The sequence below is a fragment of the Lepidochelys kempii genome, chromosome 1, assembly GCF_965140285.1.
Source record: "Lepidochelys kempii isolate rLepKem1 chromosome 1, rLepKem1.hap1, whole genome shotgun sequence".
NCBI lineage: Eukaryota > Metazoa > Chordata > Testudines > Cheloniidae > Lepidochelys > Lepidochelys kempii.
Window position 1 is genome coordinate 217,821,551 of NC_136380.1, and position 13,782 is coordinate 217,835,332.

General features: G+C 49.7%; 1 protein-coding gene across 1 annotated transcript in view; it reads right to left on the reverse strand.

The window, feature by feature from the left end:
- Positions 1–2,931: 2,931 nt before the first annotated feature.
- LOC140907471 (alpha-2-macroglobulin-like protein 1) overlaps positions 2,932–13,782 on the reverse strand; it is a 40,674-nt gene continuing 29,823 nt past the window's right edge. The window contains exons 22-33 of the mRNA XM_078851837.1: positions 13,609–13,690; positions 12,986–13,142; positions 12,689–12,763; positions 11,972–12,134; positions 10,250–10,464; positions 9,719–9,934; positions 8,389–8,513; positions 7,737–7,827; positions 7,217–7,285; positions 6,734–6,836; positions 6,602–6,643; positions 2,932–5,008 (exon numbers count right to left, since the gene is read on the reverse strand). Of these exons, the coding sequence (XP_078707963.1) occupies positions 6,603–6,643; positions 6,734–6,836; positions 7,217–7,285; positions 7,737–7,827; positions 8,389–8,513; positions 9,719–9,934; positions 10,250–10,464; positions 11,972–12,134; positions 12,689–12,763; positions 12,986–13,142; positions 13,609–13,690 (1,337 nt within the window). The 3' untranslated portion in view covers positions 2,932–5,008; position 6,602. The remainder of the gene's footprint in view (positions 5,009–6,601; positions 6,644–6,733; positions 6,837–7,216; positions 7,286–7,736; positions 7,828–8,388; positions 8,514–9,718; positions 9,935–10,249; positions 10,465–11,971; positions 12,135–12,688; positions 12,764–12,985; positions 13,143–13,608; positions 13,691–13,782) is intronic.

A 13,782-nucleotide genomic window follows, 5' to 3' on the forward strand; every position in this document is an offset into this window, starting at 1 on the left:
AGTTTATGTGAAGCTTCAAAAAGGTACAAGGAGAATAGAATTTCAAATCTTGCACACAGAGCAGGAAGTTACACAGGCTTTTATACATTTTTTTTAGCATACTTATTTAATAGCAAGTTGCCCTAAGTATCCATATAGCCAGCCAATCCAGTTACCAGCTAGTTCCCTTGTTTTTTGTATTATTTGTTAAACTATACATAAAGCTGTTTTATTTAGCTTTTTTTTTTATATTTGCTCTGTTTGGCCTTGTTTAGTTTGAGGCAGTCTGACTCTGCAACATATTGTTGCAGATCCTCAGCATAACTGCAGTGAGTGCCTCCAGGCGGGAGGGCCAAGGACACTTGGGCCTAGTACGCAGAGATGCTGCAAGTGCCTCCAGGCGGGAAAAAAGGGGGGCCAAGGACACTTGGGCCTAGTGCGAGGGGGCTTCATCGACACTCGTGGTCTTCCATCCCCTCGAGTTACCTAGTGGCCATGCCCCAGTGTCCCCAACAAAAGGATAGGAATAAATGCTCCATTTTCAGAATGGAGAGAAATAAATAGTGGTGTCCCCCAGGAGTCTGTACTGGGCCCGGTGCTGTTCAACGTATTCATCAATGATCTGGAAAAAGGGGTAAACAGTGAGGTGGCAAAATTTGCAGATGCTACAAAACGCCTCAAGATAGTTAAGTCCAAAGCTGACTGCAAAGAGTTACAAAGGGATCTCACAAAACTGGGTGACTGGGCAACACAATGGCAGATGAAATTCAATGTTAAATGCAAAGAAATGCACATGGCAAAATATAATCCCAACTATACATACAAAATGATGGTGCTTGAATTAGCTGTTACCCCTCAAGAAAGGGATCGTGGAGTCATTTGCAGTACTCTGGAAACACTATTCTTCCAGAGTACTGCAAATTTATAAGAATCCTTCTCACGGTGCCTGTGTCATCCTGAACTGCGGAACACTCATTCTCCAGCTCCAGAAAACTTAAAAATTATCTCCAGTCATCAATGGGACAGACCCAAGTGAATAATGTAGCTGTGCTTAACGTGCATCAAGACTCTACCAGGGAGCTAGATATAAATAACATTGCTGACAGTTCATCCAGAAAGCTACAGTGAGATGTAATGTCTGTAAACTGGGATGTTCGTGAAGACAGCTTGTAGGTGGATTGCAAAGATTTTACTATACTGTAATTCATGATAATGTAATTATGTAGTTCATAACAATTTCATCATTATTAAAATGGTAAAGATACCACTATAGACACCATATTCAATAACTAGAATATGAAAGAAGTGTATAAATATGCTGAAAATAGCCTCCCCCCAAAACTGTCAGAGCTGCCTCCCCACAATACACACACCTCTTCAAAAGTCAGCGCCTATGATATGGAGTGTGAGACAAGGAAGGACAGATGGCAAGCTCCCCCCCACACTGAGCTCTCATCTCTGTGCTCATGCAGCCTATGGGAGTTTTGGAAACCAGAATGATGCCCCTCTTATACTCACCTACCCCTGAAACATTCCCCCTCACTCTAGCTTTCTGTTTTATGCTGGAATGCGAGCAGCTGGACCATAGGAGACACCACAGGACAGATTCAGCTTTGCACTGATGCAGGAGTGCAAAATCAGCAGGGCACTATAGCTCAGCTGGAGGATCTAACTGGATAAAAGGTTTTAACAGTTGTTTGAGGTAGATGATATTTTTATGGGATTTGCCTCAGAGCAGGGTTGGGGATCTCAGAATAACAGAAACAGGGGACTGGGCACCCAGAAGCTATATACAGTAGAACCTCAGAGTCACGGACACCTCGGGAATGGAGGTTGTCCGTAACTCTGAAATGTTCATATCTCCGAACAAAGCACAGTCCGGGCTTCAGATGCAACAGCTGACACTCCAGGCCAGGTTTCAGCAGCAGCTGAAATCCCTACTCAGCACCAGCATGCTTGCAAGCTTATCCCCTTCCCGGTGGGTGGGTGTGAAAATGAAGTGTCCCCCTGACGGGCGGGAGGGGTGAAAGCAGCACACACCCCAGCGCTGCTCCTGCTCTTCTGGCTCCGGCTGCCTTGGGCTGGCAGCCCCAGCGTCTTGCTGTAAGTGGCTGCCCAGTGCGTGAGGGTTGTGGGGGGAATAGGCAGGACAGATGTGCCTATCTTTAAGATGCAGTACAGGCACAGTACAGTGTTTGCTCTTTTTTTTTTTTTTTTTTAATGTTTTTTGGTCTCTGCTTGTGCCTGATTGGTTACTTCTGGTTTCACATGGTGTCCGGTTGACTGGTCAGTCCGTAACTCTGGTGTTCGTATCTTTGAGATTCTACTGTTCTCCCAATTGCAATCTATACTGAGCAGGATCCTGAGGGCATAGATACAAATGATCATGACTTGATCACACTTATGCTGTGCAAACAGAATAAAGTCGAGACCAGTAATAAATATACTTGATGCTTTAATGGGGCCAATTTCATAAAGCTGAAAACAATTATTAGGCAAATCAGTTGGGAGGAAGAATTTAATTAGAAAAATGTGAATGATAATTGGGAATCATTTAAGAACACTTTATTAGATGCCCAAAAAGCTGCAATCCCACAATTGAGGAAGAAGGCCATGCTGGTTAAAAACCCACCTGGTTTAGAGAGAAAGTGAAGGCAACTATAAAAAAAAGAGTAATATTTAACAAATGAAAGAAAGGGAAGCTGATCATAATGAATATAAATCAGAAGCTAAGAATTGTAGAAAATTGATAAATGAAGCAAAGGGACACGAGGAGAAATCTATGGGCAGTAGAGTTAATGACAATAAGGCGTTTTTAAAATATATTAGGAACAAAAAGAATTCTGAAAATGGTATTAGTCCATTACTAGATGGAAATGGTAGAATTAATTATTTATAATAAATCAGAAAAGGCAGAAGTATTCAGTAAATATTCTATTCTGTATTTGGGGAAAAAACAGATGATATAGTCTTATCATAAAGTGATAACACTCTTTCCATTCCACTAGCACCTCTGAAAGATATTAAACAGAAGTTACTAAAGTTAGACATTTTAAATTAGCAGGTCTAGATCACTTGTAGCCAAGAGTTTTAAAAGAGCTGGCCAAGCAGCTTCCTGGACCATTCATGTTCATTTTAAATAAGTCTTGGAGCACTGGGAAAGTTACAGAGGACTGGAAAAAATCTAATGTTGTGCCAATTTTTAAAAAGGGTAAATGGGATGACCGGGTAATTACAGGCCTGACAGCCTGACATCAATCGCTGGCAAGATAATGAAACAACTTATACAGGACTCAATGAATAAACAATTAAAGGAGGGTAATGTAATTAATGCAAATCAACATGGGTTTATGGAAAATAAATCCTGTCCTACTAACTTGATATCTTTTTTTTGTTGAGGTTACAAGTGTGTCAGATACATGTAATAGTGTTGACATAATATACTTTGACTTCTATAAGGCATTTGACTTGGGACTGCATGATATTTTGATTAAAATACTAGAACAATATAAAATTAACATGGCAAACGTTAAATGGATTAAAAACTGGCTAACGGATAGTCTCAAAATGTGATTGTAAACAGGAAATAATCATCAAGCAGGTGTGTTTCTAGTGGGGTCCTGCATGGACTGGTTCTTGGCCCTATGCTATTTAGCCTTTTTTATCAATGATCTGGAAAAAAACAAAATCATCACTGATAAAGTTGGCAGATGACATAAATTGGGAGAGTGGTAAATAATGAAGAGGCGAGGTCACTGGCTCAGAGCTGTCTGGATTGCTTGGTAAACTGGATGCAAGCAAATAATATGTATTTTAGCACAGCTAAATGTAAATGTGTACATATAGGAACAAAGAATGTAGGCCCTATTTACAGGATGGGGGACTCTATCCTGGGAAACAGCGACTGAAAAAGATCTGGGGGTTGTGATGGATAATCAACTGAACATGCACTCCAAGTGTGATGGCAAAAAAAGCTGACGTGATCCTGGAATGCATAAACAGGGGAATCTCGAGTAGCAGTAAAAAGGTTATTTTACCTCCATATTTGGGGCTGGTGAGATCGCTGCTGGAATACTGTGTCCAGTTCTGGTGCCCAAAATTCAAGATGGTTGTTAATAAATTGAAGGGGGTTCAGAGAAGAGCTATAAGAATGACTAAAGGATCAGAAAATAGACTCAAAAAGCTTAATCTATTAAAGCTTAAAGAGAAAATTAAGGGATAACTCAATTACAGCCTATAAATATCGACACGGGGAACAAATATTTAATAATGGACTCTTCAGCCTAGCACAGAAAGGTATAACATGCTCCAATGGCTATAAATTGAAGCTAGACAAATTTAGACTGGAAATAAGGCATACATTTTTAACAGTGGGATTAATGAACAATTGGAACAATTTACCGAGGATTGTGGTGGATTCTTCATCACTGACAATTGTTAAATCAAGATTGAATGTTTTTTTTCTAAAAGACCCGGTCTAGGAATTATTTCTGGGAAGTTCTATGGCTTGAGTTATACACTAGATCAGACTAGATGATCACAATGGTTCCCTTCTGGCCTATGAATCTATGAAATTATCACTGGGAGAACAGAAGTGAATGTCAGGGACACACCAGTAGCGTCAGCCTCACAAATTACCCACAAATTTCTTCTGGGATGACTGTTGTTATGGAGACCAATCAAATACCGCAGTGTCTGGGGTATGTGATTTCCATTTTATTTTTATTCTTTTCAGACTCAAGAAAATTCCCAGATTCAAATGATCAAAAATAATCAGACACACAAAAAAATTCACCAGGAAATGGCTACTGGGGCGAGGAATGTTAGCCTGAGCCTAGTCCTGCAATCCAATATGAAGCCCATGGAGATCCCCCACCCACCCAGTGCCAATGTCCCAGCCCCTTGTCCCCTCGATCCAGCAAGGACAGCTCAGGAATCCTGCTGAATGGGGGCAGGGCCTGCTGCTGGGAGCCCGACTTCCATCTGACATCTTCCTCCCTGTGTGCTGGAACAGAAAGGGGGAGATCACCTAGGAGACAATTAGGAAGGGGAGTGGATCAGAGATAAAATGAGAGTAAAGCAGACTGAGATGGTGAGACTGAAGAGATGATACTGAGCATAGAGAGAGAGACAGAGAGCAAGGAATTATAATACCACCCAAATCACCATCCACTCTCTTCCATCTCCATGCAGGAACCCTCTATGAGCTGATACGAAAAAGGGGCATGGGCTTTGCAGTGTGTCTGGAAGGTGAACTTAGCTGTTCAGACTCGGGGGTGGGAAGTGAATTCCAGAGCTGTGGGCTCGCAATGAGAATACCCCTCTCATTTAATCGGAAGGAGTTCCAGCTCCAATGACTCTGCTCTCTCAGCTGCAGCAGAATGGCCCAGAAAGTGAAATGGGGCTCTCTGGGAGCCAGGTACCAAACCATTTAGCGCTTTCTTCACCATGATCTAGCACAGGGGCGGGCAAACTTTTTGGCCTGAGGGTCACATCAGGTTTCGGAAATTGTATGGAGGGCCAGTTAGGGGAGGCTGTGCCAGGCTGTGCCCCCGCCCACTTCTTGCCCCCCCGACGGCCCCCCCCGGAACTCCTGCCCCATCCAACCCCCCCTGTTCCCTGACAGCCCCCCCAGGATCCCTGCCCCCATCATTCGCCCCCACCCCCACTCCCTGTCCCCTGACTGCCCCCGGAATGCCTTCCCCTGACTGCCCCCTACCACCTCATACAACCCCCCCTCCTTCCTGACTGCCCCCCAGGACCTCTGCCCCCATTTAGCCCCCCCCATCGACCCCCCCGCCCCTGACCACCACCCCGACTCCCCTGCTCTCTATTCAAACCCCCCTCCCCCCCCGCTCCGTGACCCCTTACCGCGCAGCACAGAGCACCGGTGGCTGGCGGCGTTACAGCCGCGCCACCCAGAGCGTTGCTTTAGTGCAGTGTAGTAAATTGCTCTCCGCAACTGCGACCGGTAGCACATTCCTACGCGGGAGCAGTTTAATACACTACACTGGCAGCACGGCACGCTGAGGCTGCGGGGGAGGGGCTGAGGGCTAGCCTCCGGGGCCAAGAGCTCAGGGGCTGGGCAGGAGGGTCCCGCGGGCCGGATGTGGCCCGCAGGTCGTAGTTTGCCCACCTCTGATCTAGCACCACGAACTCCACATGGGCACACTACTTGGAGCCAGGGTGATCATGGAGTATTGATGTCAGACATGACACACCACGCAACGCAGGGGCAGCCATGTTCTGCACTAGCCGAAGCTCCCAGACGTCCCCCATGCACAGCCCCATGAGGAGCACATTATAAAGGTCTAACGTTTGGTAGCAAGGTCCCTCTGCTGTCATTGGTGTGGTGCCTGCCCCAGGACCATGCCCTGTCGCGTGGGGAGTATACTAAAGACTCCACTGCAAAGCTCAGTACGACAGGGGAGAGGGAGCCCCTGAGAGCTGGGAAGGCAGACATTTCCAGCGCAGAGACACTGGGGGCTGTTCCTGGCAGCAGGAGGGGCCATCGTGCCAACCTGGGGGGGGCCATTGTGTGAGGGGCACAGAGGCTAGTGCCAGATGCACAGAGGGGGAAGGGAGGGGAGCAGAGAGTCACGTCCATGGACTTCACACCTACCTCAGCTGCAGATGGCACTGTAATTAGCCAGGGCCTGCTCCTCTGCACAGGGAGACAAGGAATCCAAGTTATACCTGCACAGAGACACCCCCTCCTCGCCGGCCCAGATGCCCCAGCAGCTCAGCAACCCACCTGGCTGGTAGTAGTCGTAGACTCTGATGTGTCCTGGCTTCAGGTTGATCACCTCGATCTCCTGTTCCAGTTGCAGGGCATATGTCTGAGTCGTATTGCTCAGCTGGGGGTGGGGGGTTGGAGGGAGAGGAGATGCTTCACTGGTGAGCTGTTTATTTCATTACTTCCCTAAATTTGGCTCCAGAGACTGACTGTGCTACTTCTGCTGGAGTCTGGGCAGGAATTTAATGAGAATCAGGAACTCAGGTGCTGTGATAGGGCTACCCGTGGAAAGCCTTGTCTAATGACCCCCAGCCCTGCCCTGCAGCCCCCCTGCTATTCCATTCCAGGGCTCCCCACCCCGCTCTGCCAATGCCCCCCAGCCCTGCCCTGCAGCCCCCCTGCTATTCCATTCCAGGGCTCCCCACACCGCTCTGCCAGTCCCCCTCAGTCCTGCCCTGCAGCCCCCCTGCTATTCCTGTCCTGATCTCAAATCAGACCTACCTGGTCCAAGTAGATGGAGACACCGCTCTGGCTCACCTCCGTTTTCCTCACCAGGGGACTGCTCTGCAACTGGAACAGGAGAGAAGAGGAAAGGTAATGGTTGAGTGGGGTCTCTGAGGGGGCGAGGGTGAGAATTCCTATTGAAATGTTCCCCCCACTAGGCCACGAGCAGCCTCCCTGTTGGCAACCCCTATAGCCAGAAAGTAGATGGACTCTTATTACCCCTCCCCTAGCCGGGCCCTCCTCAGAGCTCTCCCCCCTCCCATTAGGGCTGATCTCTCCACATGGTCGCTCAGCTCCTGTGAGATGAGGGACAGGGATCTGCTTGGGTCATTGGGACTGGGCTCCTTCTCAAGGCATGTGTCTGGGGCTCTACACCCAGCTTTGGGGTTTAAATGTCCGAGGGAGTCAGGAGGTGACATCATCCTGCCTCCTCCCCCTGGCTAAGGATAGATCCCACCAGCACTGACCAGATGGGCCCCTTTCGCCATGCCCCCATTCTGCTCCCCAGGTGCCTTACTGATGTGCGGGAGCCTGAAGTAAGGCTGAATCCGGACAATAGGGAAACCTCCACAATCACCATGTTGGAAGTGACTCTGCTCCCGATGTAGCTGGGGCAGGGGGAGAGAGGAAGGATGCAGATGGTCAAAGACCCCATGAGCAGGGGCTAAATGAGGCTATAAATCTTCCTCCACCGCCTCCATACCCCATCTTTCCTCCTCATGCAGGCACCAGGCCCTGGATGGTCCCTTGGCATACACTGCTTGCTGTAGGAGGATGTTTAAGATGATTTCCCTGCTTTGAACAGACACAGGTCCCGTCCCCCCCACCCTCGTTTCTCCCCCAGCAACTCCCCTCTCTGTATCTCCCCACAGCTCTCTCTCTCTAGGAGGATGTTAAAGGGGCACCTTTCCTTCCTCCTCCCACCACCAACAAGCAAGTCAACTCCAGCCACACTTCATGGTTACAGCCTCTCCCAGAAGCACCTGGTCCCTTCCTCCCCCTTCCCTCACAGCTGCCAAATTCGTCCTCCACCCCTTCCTCTTCAAAACGTGCAGTCCCTCCCTCCCAGCCACTAAACCCAACCAGCTCTCTGACACTCCCTCATCTGCTCCAGATAAGGGGTGCGTCCCAGGGCAGCGGTGCATACACAGGAGAAATCTCGGGGTCACCTGACATGGATGCGGACAGTGACGACGCGCATGTCACCCTTGGCGCAGTCGATCAGCTGCGTGGTGACGCGCAGAGAGAAGGTCACAGAGACCTGTGTGGGAGGCTCGTTGTACCTCAGCACGGTCTGCAGAGGAAAGAGACAGGCTGCTACAGAGAATTTTAGTTGGATCATCATTTGGAGATAAAGGTTTAGTAGTTTCCTAGATTTTAGGGCCAGAAAGGGCCACTATGACCATCTCATCTTACATCCTGCATGACACAGGCCATAGAACCTCACCCAGTAATTGCTACAGCAAGCCCGTAACTGCTGTTTGAGCTACAGCATGTCTGTGAGAAAGATAGCCATTCTGGATTGAAAGACTGCCAGTGATGGAGAATCCATCCCATCCCTTCATAAATCGTTCCAATGTTTAATCACCCTCACTGGTAAAAATTTGCACCTGGTTTCTAAAGTGAATTGACTAGCTTCAGCTTCTAGCCATTGCATCTTGTTATACCTCTGTCTGCTAGATAGAAGAGTCCTCTACTATCAGAAGTCTGCTGCCCACATGGGTACTTGTGGACGGTGATCAAGTCACCTCTTAGCCTTCTCTTGGATAAACTAAATAGATTGAGCTTCTTTAGTCTTTCATGGCAAAGGAAGGCTTTCAAGGCCACAGGTCATTCTTGTAGCTCTTTTTTGAACCTGCTCCAATTTGTCAACATCCTTTTTAAAACTGACAAGATTTGGACCATTTTCATTAATACCTGCCCATATCCTCACCAGTAAGTCCTCATGGATCAGAGTGAACCCAACTCATCACTTGGGTTCCCTAATCACATTTCATGCTCTTCCACTGGCTCTAGTTACTGCTCAGATCCTTAAACCCCAGACACAACAACTACATAAACCACACATGGGGAGCTGGGCTAGAACCCTGATGTTTCAGTCCCAGGAACACAGGCCTCTAGCACAAGAGCTATAGGAGATCTCATCTCGTATAGCTGGGACTTGGGTTCTTCTCCTTAAGGGGCAAACATCACACCTACACACAATCTCCAGTTCCCCTAGCACCCTGGGAGCAGCGTGAGACCAGCCATCCTCATGTTTACCCACATTTTGTCACAGGATCACCCTTGGGGTGCAGGGGTACAGCAGTGGGGAAGGGGATGGTAAGGAAAGCTGCTGTTAGTCAGCCCTCCATGTGCCTGAGCATCCCCCGGGACCTGGCTGCTGAGTAAGCAAGGGAAATGGCTCTCTTTGACCATGACAATGTGTTTTGTGGATCAGGCCCTGCAAGAGGGGCACCCATGGGGGCTACATCCCTCCCCATGGAAGGGGCGTCTCACCTGGGCATAGACGCAGCCGCTGCCCTGGGCCTGCACTGCGAACTCTCCGGGGATTTCTGTTAGCAGCGCTTGCTGCAGGAGCAGCCGGTTCTTGTGGGTGACCTGGAACTCCCTCTCAAAGCTCCCCTTGGACTTCACTATCACCTCCAAGTCTCCCTTCTCGCTGTACGTCAGGGCCGCGTATTTGGCCAAAGCCTGCAGGGCAACCACCGTGTCCTGGGGAGAGACAGACAGTCATCTCACTGTTTGTATGTGAGACAGAAAGGGGTGCTCTTTGGAGCCAGAAGTGTAAAACACACAGAACAGTAGGATCTCAGCAATTGAGGGCACTGAAATCAGGATTCACTGCTTCAGTGTACCTTTGCACTCCAGGGCACTAGCTCCAGGATTCATTCTCCCAGTCCCTGCACCCAGAGGTATGCACACCCCAGAACACTGATAACTGTCATATTCCCACAGCCGCAACACAGAGACTCCATCTCCAGTGGGATCACGGCCGATCACCTCCCTCAGCCGTCAGGCCTGTGTTACCTGCGTGGAAGCGAAGCCACCATAGGCGTTCTGCTGCTTGGTGAGCCAGGCCACAATGCCCGAGGCTGTGCCAACGTCAGCCCCAGTGACGTTCAGCTTGGAGAGCAGGGCCAGGAGCACGTAGGACGTCAGCTCCACGTCCACCGACTGGGGCTGGGACCACACACCAGCACTAGGTGGCAGGGAGGGGGCCTGGCTCCAGTGAATCTGCCCTCCTGGGAAAGGGAGAATAAAACAGGAGGCTATTGAGAGAGAAATCCTCAGGCCTTGGATGATGTAAGAGTTGCTATGGGGTAAATGTGACTCAATCAGCCAAACCCTTCACTCTAGTTCCCATAGAGGGGGAGGGTCCCACTGCCTGGGGTGGCACAGAACACTGGGAAAATACCTCTCAACTACCTGGGTTGCTATGTGACAAACCCATCGCTGCATATTACACCAGAAGGACCCAAGTTCCTAGGTAAATACCTTGTACATCAAATACCTGCAGTTACACACACTGCTAGGTAAATACACCAAAACTACCTACACAAGAGGCTACCCAGATTGCTCAGGAAATGGCCACTACCCAGTGCAAGGTGGACAGCCACCCAGGCCACCAGATAAATGCCCCCCATGCAGCCACACAGACGAGTAACGAATATGATTCTTTTAGCTTGTTCCCTACCCAGTTCCTCTGCCTGGCATATCACAGCCCTGCACACACTGGACCAGATTTTCAAAGAACTCAACTTCCATTTAGGCACCTAAATAAGGGTTTACTCCCAAAAGAGCCCAGCACTTCACTGTGATGAATTGGGAATATCTCTGTACAACTTACGAATTCTGCTTGATATTGTGAAGTTGTATTATGAAATACTGCTGCATCATGCACACCTATACATATGTGGATCTACCACTGCTGACAGGATCTGTTCAGGTATGCAGCAGACATGGATAGTGGGGAATACTTAGACCGCAAATAGGTTAAGCTTAAAAGTAGCTGCATCCTTAGAAAACCAGTTTTAGCTTTCCCTTCTGAATGCAGGTAGGAAGGCAGGAGCAGTAGAAAGTTACCCAAAAGACAGAACAAAGGGTGGGGTTTACATAGTGAGACACACAAGAACAGAGGGAGCCAGACTGGAAGTGTGCAGCAAGAGAGGGCAAGGTCACCCAGAAGCTGACACCCACCATGTAACAGCCTGCCTGAGTCAGGTGACACCCTGCCTTCCTCCCTGGCCACTGATGGTCCCTAAGGACAGGGAAGGGAAGGGTGAGACATTACAGAAAGCGACGGCCATTATTAAACAGTTCCAGATGTTTATTGTTTTTTATGATCTGTACTTTACTGTTCAGGCTCTGTAAGCTTAAAATGCCCTGGGGACCCAGGAACCCCGAGGCTTGGATTCCCCTCACAGAAGTTCGGTAGGTGGCTCAGAAGGGCACATCCAGCCAGATCCATGAGGCTCCCATAGTGATGCTTGCGGCCAGATTTTCAAAGAGCTCAGCTCCCAACAGACTAGGTGCTTTTGAAAATTTGGTCAAATGCTTTGTTGCATAAATGGGAGCTGGGCTCTTTCAAAAGATCTGGGCCATAATGTCCAGTCACAGCCCAGGTTGGGGAGCCCAGACACAGGCCAGGGGCGGGAGGAGTTGGGGTGCAAGACACATGCTCTGATCTGTCGCATTCTCCCTGGCATGCCCCATCTCTGTGTGTCAGTCAATGCTGTGCAGTCCTGGTACCTGTTCTGATGGCTTTTTGGTCTAGTTTAGTGAGCAGCTCCTGTGTGCGCTGGTTGTCCTGGGCCAGAGCAAAGGCGTAGGCCAGCAGTGCCTGCGTGTAGGTGCTGGTAACGTTGGGGAGGGCACTAGTGAGGCAGCTCAAGGCCTTGTTCACCACGGTGCTCTGTGGGGGGAGAAAGTACACACTGGCAATGGCTGCACAGTCATACAATCATGCACACGTGTGGGAGTACGTACACACAGGCAGGCTGACACACAGAGGTACAAGTGCACACGGGTTGATATGCAAAGGCAGATGCTGGCACCTGGGACAATCCTCATGCTGCTTCGCCTGGGTATACATCGGTACCCCTCCACAAATAGCCACCAAATTCCAGGTCAATGTACCTCCGCTGGGAATCTACTGGGATGTTAGTGTGATTAAAAGCAACAGGACTCCATCCACATGAGCTCCCTCCCAGTGATGTGCTCCCCATGGGGCACTGCGAGCTTTTCCCAGCAGTGCCCTCCCTGTGGAGTGGTTGGACTTCTCTCCCTACCCCAGCAGTGCCCTCCTTTTGACTGCAGGTGCTAGCTCCTCCCCCAAGGAGTGCCTTGTCCATGCCCACCCCAGCAAGGCATGCAGGTGAGTGAAGTGCCGGCACTGAGCTCTCAGCTCTGCAGGACTCAGGGTGTCCAGAGAGCAGGAGTGGCACATGGAAGGGCCCTAATACTCACATTCAGTGCTTCCCCTATCTCCAGATGTGCTGCAGTGATGTAGGCAGCCAGGGGCACCTCCCCATCCACGCCGCCCTGCAAGAAGCACAAACACCCAGAGCTAGGAGAGGGGCTCAAGCAGGATGGGGACCAGTGTCCTCCCCTCCATCCCTATAAAGGCCCCTGAATCCCCTCCCTCCCCTGAACTGAAAACCCCCCAAGGCAGAGAGGGACGAAGTGTCAAGGAAGCCGAGCTGAGTCAAGCCCCATGACTGCCAGTGGAGTTCTGCGTGGGGCTGGCAGGCGCCACATCATTACCTTCATGGCTGTGTGGAAGAGCTTCCCCACGCTCCTGAAGCAGCCGCTGGGCAACTGGTAAATCTGCAGCCAGCTCAGTGCATCCCGGATGTTCCTGTCATCTAAGGAGATGTATGGCCTGGCCTGGCCAAAGCACTTGGCCACAAACGCTGTCAGCCTAGGGGTGGGGAGAGAGAGCGTGGAAGAGGGGGATGAGGAGAGGGAGAGAACAGAGACAGAGTGAATGAGAATGTGCATAAAAGAGAGGGAGAGAGGAAGGAAGAAAGAGAAAGCAAGAGGCAAAGGAGTGAGTGAGGAAGAGGGAGCAGCAGGAGGAGGAGGTCAGTCCTTGGTCAGAGCACCGCTCCCCCATTGTTGTGTCATGTGCTCAGTCCCATTTCTCTGCCCGGTTACTGTCCTCTATCCCAGAGGCGGCTGCATTCCCATGGCTTGTCTGAGGCACTATGGGCCTATCATGAAGTAGGGGGGCATGTACAATTCACAGCATGACATATAATCTTATATAATCTTCCCCATGCAGCACTGGGAAGAGTCCTGAGGGGTCAGTGACTACCTAATTCCCCCAGTTCATAGGCTCCCGGCTCCCCGCCTTCAGGGAATGAGAGAACTACCCCAGAACTTACCAGGTGTTACCTTCCTGGTCTATGGTACCAAATGCGCTGTAGGAGCCATCATGGTGTTTATAGAGCAGCTGCCTCTGGTACCCTGGAGAGCAGTGCAGAAAATTATACTGTCACCCACCAGTGCCAGGGAGAGGACATTTACAGAGTGGTCACTGAGTGGGGGTAATGAAGTGT